Source organism: Mastigoproctus giganteus, chromosome 8, assembly GCF_048544385.1.
Source record: "Mastigoproctus giganteus isolate SK-2022 chromosome 8, ASM4854438v1, whole genome shotgun sequence".
NCBI lineage: Eukaryota > Metazoa > Arthropoda > Arachnida > Uropygi > Thelyphonidae > Mastigoproctus > Mastigoproctus giganteus.
Genome location: NC_143582.1, coordinates 197434176 through 197447463, shown reverse-complemented (window position 1 = coordinate 197447463; position 13288 = coordinate 197434176). Strand labels below are relative to the sequence as shown.

General features: G+C 34.2%; 1 protein-coding gene across 4 annotated transcripts in view; it reads right to left on the bottom strand.

Annotated features, from left to right (window-relative positions):
* LOC150082152 (uncharacterized) overlaps positions 1 to 13102 on the bottom strand; it is a 217012-nt gene extending 203910 nt beyond the window's left edge. For 2 of the 4 annotated variants that reach the window (XM_090379139.1, XM_090379141.1), the window contains exons 1-2: positions 12816 to 13102; positions 12665 to 12682 (exon numbers count right to left, since the gene is read on the bottom strand). In XM_090379139.1, the coding sequence (XP_090235265.1) occupies positions 12665 to 12682; positions 12816 to 12930 (133 nt within the window). In that variant the 5' untranslated portion in view covers positions 12931 to 13102. The remainder of the gene's footprint in view (positions 1 to 12664; positions 12683 to 12815) is intronic. The other 2 variants (XM_090379140.1, XM_090379142.1) reach the window with 1 other exon arrangement.
* Positions 13103 to 13288: the final 186 nt, after the last annotated feature.

Sequence of the window (13288 nt, the reverse complement as noted above, 5' to 3'; positions counted from 1 at the left end):
CGCAGATATTTCCATCCATGCTTGCAGCAAGGCTGTCCATAATTCCATTGCATTCCTGGGTGGAGGATCCAAAGCTCGAACGGACCTTTCCACAGCATCTCAGAGATGCTCCATAGGTTCATGTCCGGTGAACGGGGAGGCCATTCCACAGTGGCAAAATCTGCGGAATGCTCTTCAAACCATTTTCTAGTCGCCACGGCTCTGTGGGGAGGAGCACTCTTTTGCTGGAAGAGTCCATTGCCCTGTGCATGCACATGACCATGAAGGGATGCAGATGGTCTGCAACGATGGGCACGACCAGGGCCAGGACTGTTCAGAGATGCATCTAGACTTACCAGAGGTCCCAATGTGTGACAGTTGAACACGCCCCAGACCATTACCGACCATCCACCTTCCTGAACAGTTCCTTGTTGACATGATGGGTACATAACTTCCCTTCCCCGTTGAAGTCAACAGTGATTTGTGCCACTGTCACTCTCCGGTTGGCAAACAATGCGAGACAGATGTCAACGGCCACGTTCATCCACCACCTTTCTCCGCCCACAGCGCTGTCCATGATGAGATGTTATTCCGGAAATACCGTATTCCCGATACTGTTGAATGGGGGTGGTGCAATTTCTGTACCACCTCCACAATAGAATGACCCATGCCTTGGGCACCCACTATCATTCCTCTTTCAGTCGGTTAACTCATGACGTTTATCCATACTGACATCAAATTACCATTTACATGAATGCAATATACCTGCCAAGCAGTGGATTTATATTGTAGTGAGAGTGTCACGTTGCCCAGGAACCAGGTATTCAACGAATTCTGTCCTTTCAGTGTATATATACAAACTTGTGTGTTTGTGTGCGTGTGTGAATGTGTAAACTTGCTTCTTTGCTACTACTAATACCATATATATATTCATCAAAAATCCACATTTATCAAAAATGATCATCAAAAATGTACATTTATCGGTTTGGTGTCATTAAACATGCAATACAAGAGGGTTTTTTTTTTTTTTTTTTTTTACTAGTTAGCGATGCTTCCTAGTGGGAAAATTCAGTAAGCAAGATGGAGTACACACCTGAGTAGTACACTTTTTGTGTGAAAAGGTTTTATCACTTTGGCAGTGAAGCATGCAATTTGGCCAAAGAAAATGTCCAGAAAGATCAACTGCAAGATAAAGAAACATGAACAGTCTAGTCTTGTGACAAGGTGTAAGAATATTCACCACATACATTACACTGAGAAAGCATGATTCCCTCTTAATACATCAATAAACAACATACACATATGTACTGAGAACCCAATGAAGTCATGGAGATGCTTTGCATCATGAACAATGTATTCAATGAATAATTTCATCAGCTGGAATTATCAGACCAGTCTTCCTAGATGACACAGTTAATATGAAACACCACCTGAAACTCCTTCAAGGCAACTTGTTCTGGCTCAAGGTACGGAAGTTAATGTGGAAGGACACTACCTACAAGAATAATCCACTACCATCAAAGAACTGAAAGGTGAAATCACAGCTCTGTGGAAGACATTTACAAGGAAATACTGGCCTCAGTTTTAATAAACTTTGATTGATATTTGCAAATGGTCATGGATGCACAGGAATCAAATAGTGAATATTTGTTGTTTGAATAATAAATTCCCGCATTTGTGTGTTTATTAACACCAAATGCCTCATAAGGAATACTATGTGCATGCAGAGATGATTTAAACTCTAGCTATGACTAGAGAAAGTATAGTCAAAACATCCAAGGGGCCTTTAGAAAAAGCTAATTGTTTATCTAGTATGGAATCAGTTCAGATCATACAGTAGAAGCAGCAAAAAGAATGACTGCTAAGTTGCTGTAATTCCAGAAGACTGTAACCAACTGCTTCTAATGAACATCTCATTTAACAAATGACTAAAAAGCATTAATGCAAGAAGACTGTACCAAATCACGATTCAACATCATAAGGGCAAAATGAAATGACTAACAATCTCAATAGTATCCTGAAAGAGGCCTCTGAGGTCAGGAAAACTCATATTAGCATTAGCAGAGGCATTTGATGCAAGAAAGCAAGCTTATGCAGCATCAGCCAAAAAAAAAAAAAAAACCCACTTCCACTTCACCCCTCTGTTCGTTCAAAATACCTGTCCAGCTGAGCCTTAAACTTATTTAGGCTATCAACTTCCACTACAAGGGATGGAAGTCTGTTCCACCAACCAACCACCCGCCGGCTAAAGGCAAACTTCCGCACGTCTATCCTATATCTAGGAAATAAACTCATACACCGACCATTGAACAAAATTTACTGTAACTAAAATTTTTACAAATAGTATAAAAACAAATTATTTACAATAAACTAATAATTGTATATTGCGGAATACTAAAAACTGTAATAAAAGATCGTTTACCATAAAATAAGCTAAAAATATAAAATTAAAAGCGCTAAAAACCTGGAGCTTTCGAGAGCGTCAGCTCTCTTCTTCAACAGTAATATGACTTTCTGCAACATCTCCTTAAATAGCAGGTTCACGGTACCTCCACACGTGATTCAATCGGCACATGGTCAGAACCGGAAGCGGAAATGTCTAGGGTACGTGGCAAATAAAATCGTTCATCCGAACTTAATACAATAGTTTCAAAAATAGGATGAATACGCATGCCTCTATCTCTATTCATGGTATTCTTACTGGATGAACCAATCCATAAACCCTAGAGCCATTTACGCTCCCAGTATCCATGTGCACGATCCAAAATAATAGCGTCCTCTGGGGAGATTTGATGCTGCTTCTCCCAAAAATGTTCGGCCACGGCAGACTTACTGTAATCAGTGGTTCTTATGGCATTTAAATGTTCCCCCAGACGATCCCTAAGTTGTCGTTTTGTTTCCCCCACATAACACTCCCCGCAATCCGGGGAGTGTTATGTGGGGGAAACAAAGAAGAGAGCTGACGCTCTCGAAAGCTCCAGGTTTTTAGCGCTTTTAATTTTATATTTTTAGCTTATTTTATGGTAAACGATCTTTTATTACAGTTTTTAGTATTCCGCAATATACAATTATTAGTTTATTGTAAATAATTTGTTTTTATACTATTTGTAAAAATTTTAGTTACAGTAAATTTTGTTCAATGGTCGGTGTGTGAGTTTATTTCCTAGATAATCTCAATAGTGTATGTGAGTGAGTGATAATGAAAATTTTGTGGGAGTCGGTGAAACACAGAGAGAGAGAGAGAGAGTTGATGTCTTTCAAGAATGTAGACTTAGCTAGCAATGCCCTAAATGAGACTGATGACAATTGAAGAAAGTGGAAGTTCAGACCATAACATTATGTAATGAGTCTAACAGTACCAACAAAGTGTTTGGTATTTTATGACAAAGTGAAAGTTTCATTCTACACTGGCATTTTGTTCAGTAAGCAACTGAGAATCTACAGAATTCCAAATATGTGCAATAAAATATACAAAATGTGACCAAATTTTTGTTTTTAAAACATGGGTGCACCTTATAGTCTGGTATGTTTTATTGTTGGAAAATATGGTATATTAACTATTTTAAATCATTATTTTAACATCACTTTTTGAGTGTACATAGAGTACATCATAAATAGAGAAACCCACAGTCAATATCTCCATACCAAAGTATATTTAGCATAAAAAAGTCCTGTGCCAAAGAGCCATAAAATATATAATTAATAAAAGGGGAACTGTTTCAAAAGCAGGTGGTTACTGTAATATTTGGAAAAACAACACTTCTTTTGCATTAACTTTTGCAGTCAAATGTCAGGGGAGACTCTCTAGTGACAATGAGAGCACTAAGGCACGTGCTCTTTAGAAATTACTATAACTGTCCATGTAATCAACTTAAAGCAACTAATATCATTTTTAATTGAATAACATCACCCATTTAGGTGAATCCATTAATCATCAAAAATTCAAAGCATTGTTGGGACTGGTTTCGAAACTTGTAGGTTTCATCACCAGACACCAAGTAGCCCTAACAGCAACCTTGTGTCGAGCAGTGAATGGATGTATCAAATCTAACAGACAGATGTTAGACTATGCAATGTCTGATCTGATGAACATGTCATAAATGAGATTATACCCTTCTTGTACAATATCTCCATAAATGTTGGAAATATAAGAAAACACAAGAGACATACCAGACTATTTTAAATAAATCTAATGCTCATACGATAAAAGTTTCAAAAAACAATATCCACAGACCTGGACACACAATGTGCAAATCAGTCAGTTAGCACAACTGTACAGGAATAATACATAATAAACCATATGAACTGGGGAACTATATAAAGCAGTGTACTATGACCAACGTTACTGATGTACCAACAATTCTCAAACAATGAAAAATACTTACAGACTGGAAATTATACTGTATGACTTATAAGCCGAAGTCACCATTATTTAACCCCTCTAAAGTTTTTCCTAATGAGCATTATTTGAAGGAGAAAATATTCAGAAATAAGCCTCATAGAATTAGAGTTCTGAAGGGATAAATGTGTTTGATATTGGCTGATGACACTTGCTTGTTTGTTGTTTGGTTTTTAGGAGCATTAGCAACTAAGGCCATATTGCTCCAGAATATGCGGTGGTCATTCCCTGACCTTTCCGCATCCTCCGTATTTGGTGATGACGGGCTCGAACTCCGGTCTAATCAAGAAGCATGTGCTATGCACTGCTGCTCCTTCCCACCTGACTACGGAGGCGCCAATGACACTTGCAGTACCCACATTAACTGCTGGGTCTATTTCAGTCTGAGATAAGCTCAGCATGTTCTCTATATATTTCTATATATAGAGAACATGAAGAACATATATAGAATTTGTTATAAAGATTTCATGGGTTCTTAATCTTATAGTACACACTCTATATTTTAACTTTTATCCTTTTATCAGTATACTTTAATGACTTCAAATAATCTATATTTATTGTACAGCAAGTCCCCAACTTACATGTGTTCGAAGGTTACAGGGATCCATACACACTTTTTTTTTTAACTTAAAACAGTTTAGGTACTTCAACTTCTGTTGTCATTATTTCTGAGTATAAAGGCTTTATCTATTATAATGCTTTATGACTACAGTAAGCCCTCGATATAACGGACCGGACAAATAATAATACAGTAATGTACATATTAATCTCGACCATATTTTTTTTTAAGTTATACAAAACTTCAGTGTTATTATTAATTTTTAATTAATAATAATTACCTATTTCCATTATTGTTTTGATAATTACCTACTTTTATTTTTATAATCAAATTCAGGAAATTGTTTTGTATTCTTTCTGAAAACGTGTTCAAATAGCTGTTTTCCCAGATTACAGATAAGAGCAGGCAGTGACTTGCGAGCTGAACGGTGCTCAGGACACTAAACTGCAGGTCTACCGACTCACTTTGTTTCGGTCTCAGTCTGACTGGCGCCTCCGTAGCCAAGTGGGAAGAAGCAGCAGTGCGTATCACACGCTTCTTGATTTAGACCGGGGTTCGAGCCCGTCACCACCAAATACGGAGGATGCGGAAAGGTCAGGGAATGACCACCACATATCCCCGGAACAATATGGCCTTAGTTGCTAATGCTCCTAAAAACCAAATAACAAACAAACAAACAACAGTCTAATTTAAGCTATCGTGTGGTCAGGTTGTATACAGTGTTTCTGTGATTTCTGACTTTATTTATTAAATAATTTTGCAATTCTTACAATTTAAAATGGCATCAAGTGATAGAGGAGTTAAAAGAAAGCATGTGAACTTAAATGTGGCTTAGAAATTAGCTAACTGAGAAATTAGAACAAGGCGTCTCAGTAGCACATGTTTGTGAAATTTACAGCGTAAAAAAAAGTTTCGAATATCCATAAATCAAAGGTCAAATTGCAACATAATTTTATATTGTACAGTACACTATATTGTATTAAAGCTTTTTTTTTTTTAGATTAAGAACAATAAAAAATGCCCTCCAGGTTACATCCGATTTAACGGACACCCCTTCTCCCCTATTAGTCCGTTAAATCGAGGGTTTACTGCAGGGGTGGGCAACATCCGGCCTGCGACGATGTTGAATCCGGCCCCCTCGGTAAATGCATAAATATATAAAATCCATACCTGACTACACCGCCGTAAACGTTTGGCTTAATTCGGTTCAATCGGGAATCGCGGCCAGTACAACAGTAACCAAGTGATTCTACGCAGCGTCAAAGAGTTATTTCCTAATTATTATTGTAGCATCGATCGAACGAAGTTCCTTTGGGTTTGACTTCTTATTGAAAAAAATAATATTGGTGCTAGATATTTTATGTTTTATGCCTTTTCTAATTATTACAATTTTTAATTTAATATAATTTATAGCCCATAAAATGAGCCAATTAAAAAAAAAAAGAAAATTGATGCCGAATGCCACATTTTCAATGATAATTGGACATTCAGATATTTTTTTTTTAAAAATATCTTAATAATTTGGTAATTCAAGTAATATAACATTTTTTAGGTTCTGATTTTTTTTATTAAATCGTTCAATCTATTCCGGCCCGCATCATGATACGAAAATTTCATTCGGCCCGCTGACGAAAAAAGTTGCCCACCCTTGGTTTACTGTATACTATTTTGCTTTTATAAGCACTACTTTTTTTTAGCTTTAACTATCCACTGGAATGAACGTACATGTCAAAAAACATACTGCATTTAAGCATGTCAAAAAACATATTGCATTTAGGCACTGTTGGACTTCCCCAATTTTTAACTTACACAGAAATCTCTGGAACAAATTAATTGTGTAAGCTGGGGGATTACAACTTCAGCTTGATAGTAACACTTATGCAGACTTTTTATAAGTGACAAGGCTACTGCAAATCAAAGTTCACTGCTGAGAAGTCCTTTATAAGACAATCCCTAAAATTACAAAGCCATCAAAAGGAACTGTTTTTACTATGAATACACAACTCTTCTAAACATAAAATGCAATGCCGCCCCTCAGTGATGACTAACAAGATGAGATGCTGAAAGGTGTATATAGACTTTCCACCTTTTATCCTGTGATCTACAGAGCTTTAGGAATCTGATCTTGTATGTTAAATCATCACTTAGATTATCTGGGCTACCTGACACGACCCTCAACATGAAATAGATTCTATTTGCAAAAATATTTTCTGCCATGGCAATGCTCATCCAATAGAGAGATTAAAATGGGAAGGGAGGGAGAGAACTAACACAAGATGCCCAATTATTCTGCACTGTCTCATTTTCTACTACTTTCTCCCTACCTCTTGCTGTTAAAAAAAATTCATTGGCAGGGGGAACTTGTTCCTTGAGCTGTGACCAAGAAATAATTGATATAAGAAACAAAATATTGTAATTCTTCATAAATATATGGGATATGCCTGTTCAAGTAATATGCCACATTTCCTAATCAGCAAGAATTAGATGGTTTAGTGAGGGGCTTTGGGTTTAACCAGATAGTATTGATAGTAGTAATCACTTATGCATGTTTTTACAAGGTGCAGAATTTCTGTGTTTTTGTTTTATTTGATTGGCCTTTATAAAGAAACTGGTATGGAAAGAAGATGACAAAAGAGTGGCATCTTTTCAGAGGTGCTGAATAAAATTTTGAAAACTGTGTTGCTTCAAAACAGTACGCACCGCTCATATTAAGAAAATGTTAAGCGTGTGTTAACAGAGGATCACATAAGACCAGTGTAAATAGGATGCTTGCCTGTGGGATAGCACTACTGAAAAGAGAATAGTCTTCCAGAATTAGGTTGTCCCTTGGCATACAACATGCAGTAAACAATCTTGTAGTTCCAAGAAATAGTCTTACTTCCACCATTCCATATGAGGGTAGGACTGGCCAAACAATTCCTTAATGCAGCGTATCATCAAGCATATACAATCAATGTTTCCAAGATTGTCTGGTGCAAGAGTGAAAGGTGATATATTTATTGGTCCACCAGTTAAAAAAAAAAAAAAAAAAAAAAAATGTTCTTGTTTATACTCCGGCATGACCACCAGGTCAGAGGAGTTTACAATAAATCATCAATACAAACATTAAAGTAAAGCAGATGTTGGCTTCACAAGGACTAGAAAACAAAAAATTCCTTTACCAAGAAAACCATTTCGCCTTGTAGCAAATAGCTTTCTTGATAACATTCAGAATGAAAATTATAAAAAAGAACCGACTGACAATTACTGAAAAATAAGATGCAGAATGTCAATCAATCTCCATTACTCTGCATAGTTAGCGAAAAGCATGAGAGGAGATTCCATGAGGATATACAAGTGAATAAAAAACAGTACAAAGAAAGGTGGGATGAAGCTATGATGGAAGACTATATCTGGTTTTTTGTTCAGGATGATCACACTGAATACAAAAGACAAAAACATATACTTTAAAGGGATTTTTTAAAATTAATTTAAGGAGGAGACCCTCCTCAGATTAATTAAAATTTGAATTAATTTGTTGTTAATTCAGATTTTAATTAATGTTGTTAATTTGTTCTTAATTTGTTGTTTACTTGCACCAAGCTAAAAAAAAAAAAAAAAAAAAAATTACAAATTTGCAAAGGTTAATATTCTATTCTGTACAGCAGTTAAACAATCTTAATAAATCTGATAGATATTATTGCATATTCACTTTTCTTCCATTTCCAGGCAAACCACTGATGCAAAAACTAGTGTCATGCTTGGAATCAGCATACTCAAATTAATAAAACAAGAAATGCAGATAAACAGAACTTTGTTGAAAATTTGTTACATAGTGTTATTAGAACTTTGTTGAAAATTTGTTACATAGTGTTATTGGTAGAGAAACCTTGGATTCAGAAACTTGAAGAATTTCCCATTATGCTTGTGTATATAATACAGCTCATTTTTACAGATAAGTAAAAATGAGCTGTATTATATACACAAGCATAATGTGGCCACAGTTCATTGCAGTTGAATATAAGCCATTTATTTTAAAAATTCATTGTTATACAACTGAAATGGTTCAATAAATAAATTAAAAAAACACCAAGTAATGTATCACTTTTAAAAGCATAACGTGCTTGTGCTCTTGATTAAATGAATTCCATGGAAAAGCACTCAAATGCAAGTTATAGTTGGCAATTATCCTTATTACCCTGGAAGTGTTTTTTCAATTTCATTGATTGACTGCAAACTTTAGAAACTGATAGAATTCCCAACATGACACAACCCTTGAACTAGATTTACAGGAATCCACATGATTAATCTTAACACAGTTCCCACGACTGGTCACTTTCTCAGCAGACTTTCACACAGCTGGTACTCATCTGTGTGAAAATGTACTCGGGTACATTTATTGCTAATTATTAAACACTACTGTTTACTGAAGGTACATTAAACCCTTGCTTTAATGGGCTTTGGTTATAATGAATAGCATCCACTAAATCAAGCTTTCCATCCATACTGGCCCTGATGATGATAAATGCCTCACTCTGACAATATTTACCATCATTTAAAATATTTTCACAATAAAGTAGAGGGCCATGATTTTTCTTCACATTTCCTGCTATTACCTGTTGAGCACACCAGACATCAGCAGGAGTCATCTTAATCTTTTGCAAAGGTAGTCAAGAGCTCTTCAGAATGAATAAGCTTTAGTCAGCATTTCCATTGTCATATATACAGAGCAAAATTTGAAGCTCTTCTACTCCAAACAGTTAAGTATAAAGTACAGTATTTCTATTTCATAATGCAGAACTTTTTCATAATATTCTAGTAACTCTGATGATGATGTATTTCTTTCAACTTTAACGAGAAAATCAGATTTTGCAGACAGATCTTAACTCCACATAGTCCATTAAAGCATGATTTAACTATAAATGCTATTAATGTATCAACTTGATTAATAACCAATATCTCTTTTAATAAACTACCAACACTGATGAAATAAAGCACAGATCTCCCAAAACATGTCAGATTTACTTAAAGGAATTATCATTAATCTGCTCTATAACTACGACTACAGGTTCAGGAACACAAAATCAGAAGGATAAAAATGATAATTACTAACTTCAACACACAGTTCAATGCTTTCCCAAAGAATACTCTTAATGTACCACACAAGAATATCTTTTAAAAACAGTATTAGGTCTTGACTTTGTTTCATTTGACAGATGAACTGTTAATAAATTAATGGAACTTTAACTGAAAAATTGTGATTAATCGTAAGCAGGCACTAGTTGCACCTAGTCATGTCATTTCGGTCCTATTTAATGAGATTTCTTGAATTTTTAATAGAGACACACCTGTGACAAAAAAAATTTCTTGAAAGATATTTCAAATTATCTCTGGGCAAACAGAACAGTTTTTAAGCAGATTCACACTAAAGACACAGCACAACATGTTACTGCACTTGTACTGGCAACACAAAAACTTCTTGAATGGATTTTTAGTGTAGTATTCACTGTCCGCCAATGATACACAGCAACACAAGGATCACATGACCAACATTCAAAAGAGAATAATTTGCATATCTGTGCAGTGGCTATGGCAACAGACAGCATGAACACTAAATTAAATACTGCACATCAATTAAGAAAATACATAATTATTCAAAAATATAATGAATACTCAGCTCAGACGTAATGCAATGTCATGTGACATTCACCTGTAATGTGCAGTCAAGGAAAATAGGGGGAAAGCAGTGAGTGCAGTCACACTAGACAATCACTGCTTTCCCCCTCTTCTCCTCACTGCCATTTTGGAGGATGGACCCTTAACTGAATTTTACCTTAAAATGAAATAAAATATACCAAATGATAAAGTAACTAAAACATAAATGCAATAAAACAATCAAAACCATTTGCTCTCCAAACACAAACAATGCCCCTTCCCATAGTATTTGCAGACCTCTCATTTACTATAAGCAACTGTTGATAAAGGAGGCAACTGGCTTTAAAAGCTTCATTGCTGTATTTTGGTATCAATATATAATAATCATTATATATTTTATTGCCTTTATCTGTATGAATTATTTGGTGCACTTTTAGTTCCATATTATTAATGTTAAGCATACTCGTGTCAGTTGAGTCAAATATTTTTGGATATTCTATTCAAAAATAAGTCCCATTTGCATTTGTTCTTTACTTCAGCAACAATTTGCAAAAAAACTGAATAAATACTCCCTAGATGCAGTGATGTCTAGTACATCACTGCACACTGTTGTGTTGCTAGACTATATGAACTAACAGTAAGATTTTTGTCAGTACACAGTAATATGAAATGTCCTGTTCTTAGTATAAATCTGCCTTTAGAGTACAAAAGAACTTAAAAAAAAATCAGAGATGAAGCATACACCACATCATGCTTACAAATTAAATGGAAATTATATATTTAAAACATGATTAACACATGATGCTATGCAATCATCTATAAATATGAATAGAAGATGCTGTGCACGTACATCTATCATTTTATAATTGTGAGAATAGATGGAACTAGCCATCTTGCAACCAGCTTTGTCAACACATCTGGCAGCATACATGTAATCCGAAGCTCATTCATTTTCATAGATTCACACGGGCACATTTCTGTGATTTCTGTTTATAATCTACTTATCTTTTAAACAAGGAGCTCTCTTTTTTTTTTTTTTTCTTCAAAACATAACATGTCTGGTATATAAACTTTTTAAGAAGTCAGATACTTATATTTCCATTTTTGAAATAGGTACTGTGATGCTACTGCATGACACCAACATACAAATTTTTGAAACATTTTCTTCACTTTTGAAGAAAATGAAATAAAATATACCAAATAAAATAGCAAATTCATGACATGCTAAAAATACATTGGAATACATCCTAACACAATTTTTGTTATTGATAGACATGTTGAATAAAAGCTGCATATATATAACCTGAAGCAACAAGCTGCTTCTAAAAAAAAAAAAATAATAATAATAATAATAAGCAATAGAATTCTTAGAAAGAAAAATGGCCAACAGCCATAGCCATATGGCTGTTAAAATTATTTTGATCAGTCATACAATGCTATTACTTTAAAATAATCTTGACTATCATAGTATTTATGGTTTTATAATAATTTGATTTTACTTGCTTTTATCCCATTTTCATTGATCTGTGCCATAATTACAATGTTGTGTGTATACAAATAAATAAATATATATATATATATACATATTTTTATCTATCATATTTATTACAATATACATATATATATATATATATGCATATATATAAATATATATATATAATATGATGCAATATATCTAACTAGCTTAACTTTTGTAAGTTGCATATTTTGGAAACTTTTCATGTTCCTTTAATTGGAATCTGGAATTTTTGTTCTACTGTGTTAGTGATGGCAATTGTTTCTCTTTTAATTTCACTTTATATTTTAATTTCACTACATCAGCACTGCTCCATTTCATACCTATGCAAAGTGCATAATTATGAAATGAGATAATCAAAATAAAACATGATTGAAAAAAAAAAAAGCTGAACATGTAAAATCAAATAAATATTCGTTTATTATACAAAAAATATCACGAAACAAAGCAAATTACAAATTTCGTCATAAAGAATCGCATCATTTTATTATTTCTGAAAAAATAAAAATTACTAAATTATAATAAGTATACTAACGGACAGCTAGGATTAACTCTGATCAACTGAAATCATACTCACTTCTCCCTGACTGCTTTCCTAAAACAGACAGAAGATTCTCTGTATATTCCAACAGTATGTGCACAAACAGTTAGAAGATTATCTATATAATCTAGCAATATGTGCATAAATAAATTAATTTTCTGAATTAAATATGAGGAAACGTACTTACCATATTTAACATCACATCGCAGAAGTCGACCATATCTCTCAAACACTTGTTCTACTTCTCTTTCTCTCACATCCAAAGGAAGACGACCCACAAATAGTTGGGCACGGCCGGACATATTAACAATTTTCTTCTTCAAATAATTTTTAACTGTTTATCTCAAAGGTTACGACACAACCAAATAGACAACTCTTAAACTGATTAACTACGCGTACGCAATAGCTATATTCTCAGTACACAATCATGTACAGAACAAAGAATAATCAGTACAGACTACTTCCAAAACGCAAAAAATGGTGTTACTATACACGGTTCGTTTCGTATTTCACATAACACTAAAATATTTTAAGCAATACTTAAGTTTTAAAGCCGATTTAAAACTAAACTAAAAAAATTATATATACTTCAAAGTTACGAAACGATTATAAACAAAATAACAATCTCATTTCTAATAACATCATAATACACCTGATTAT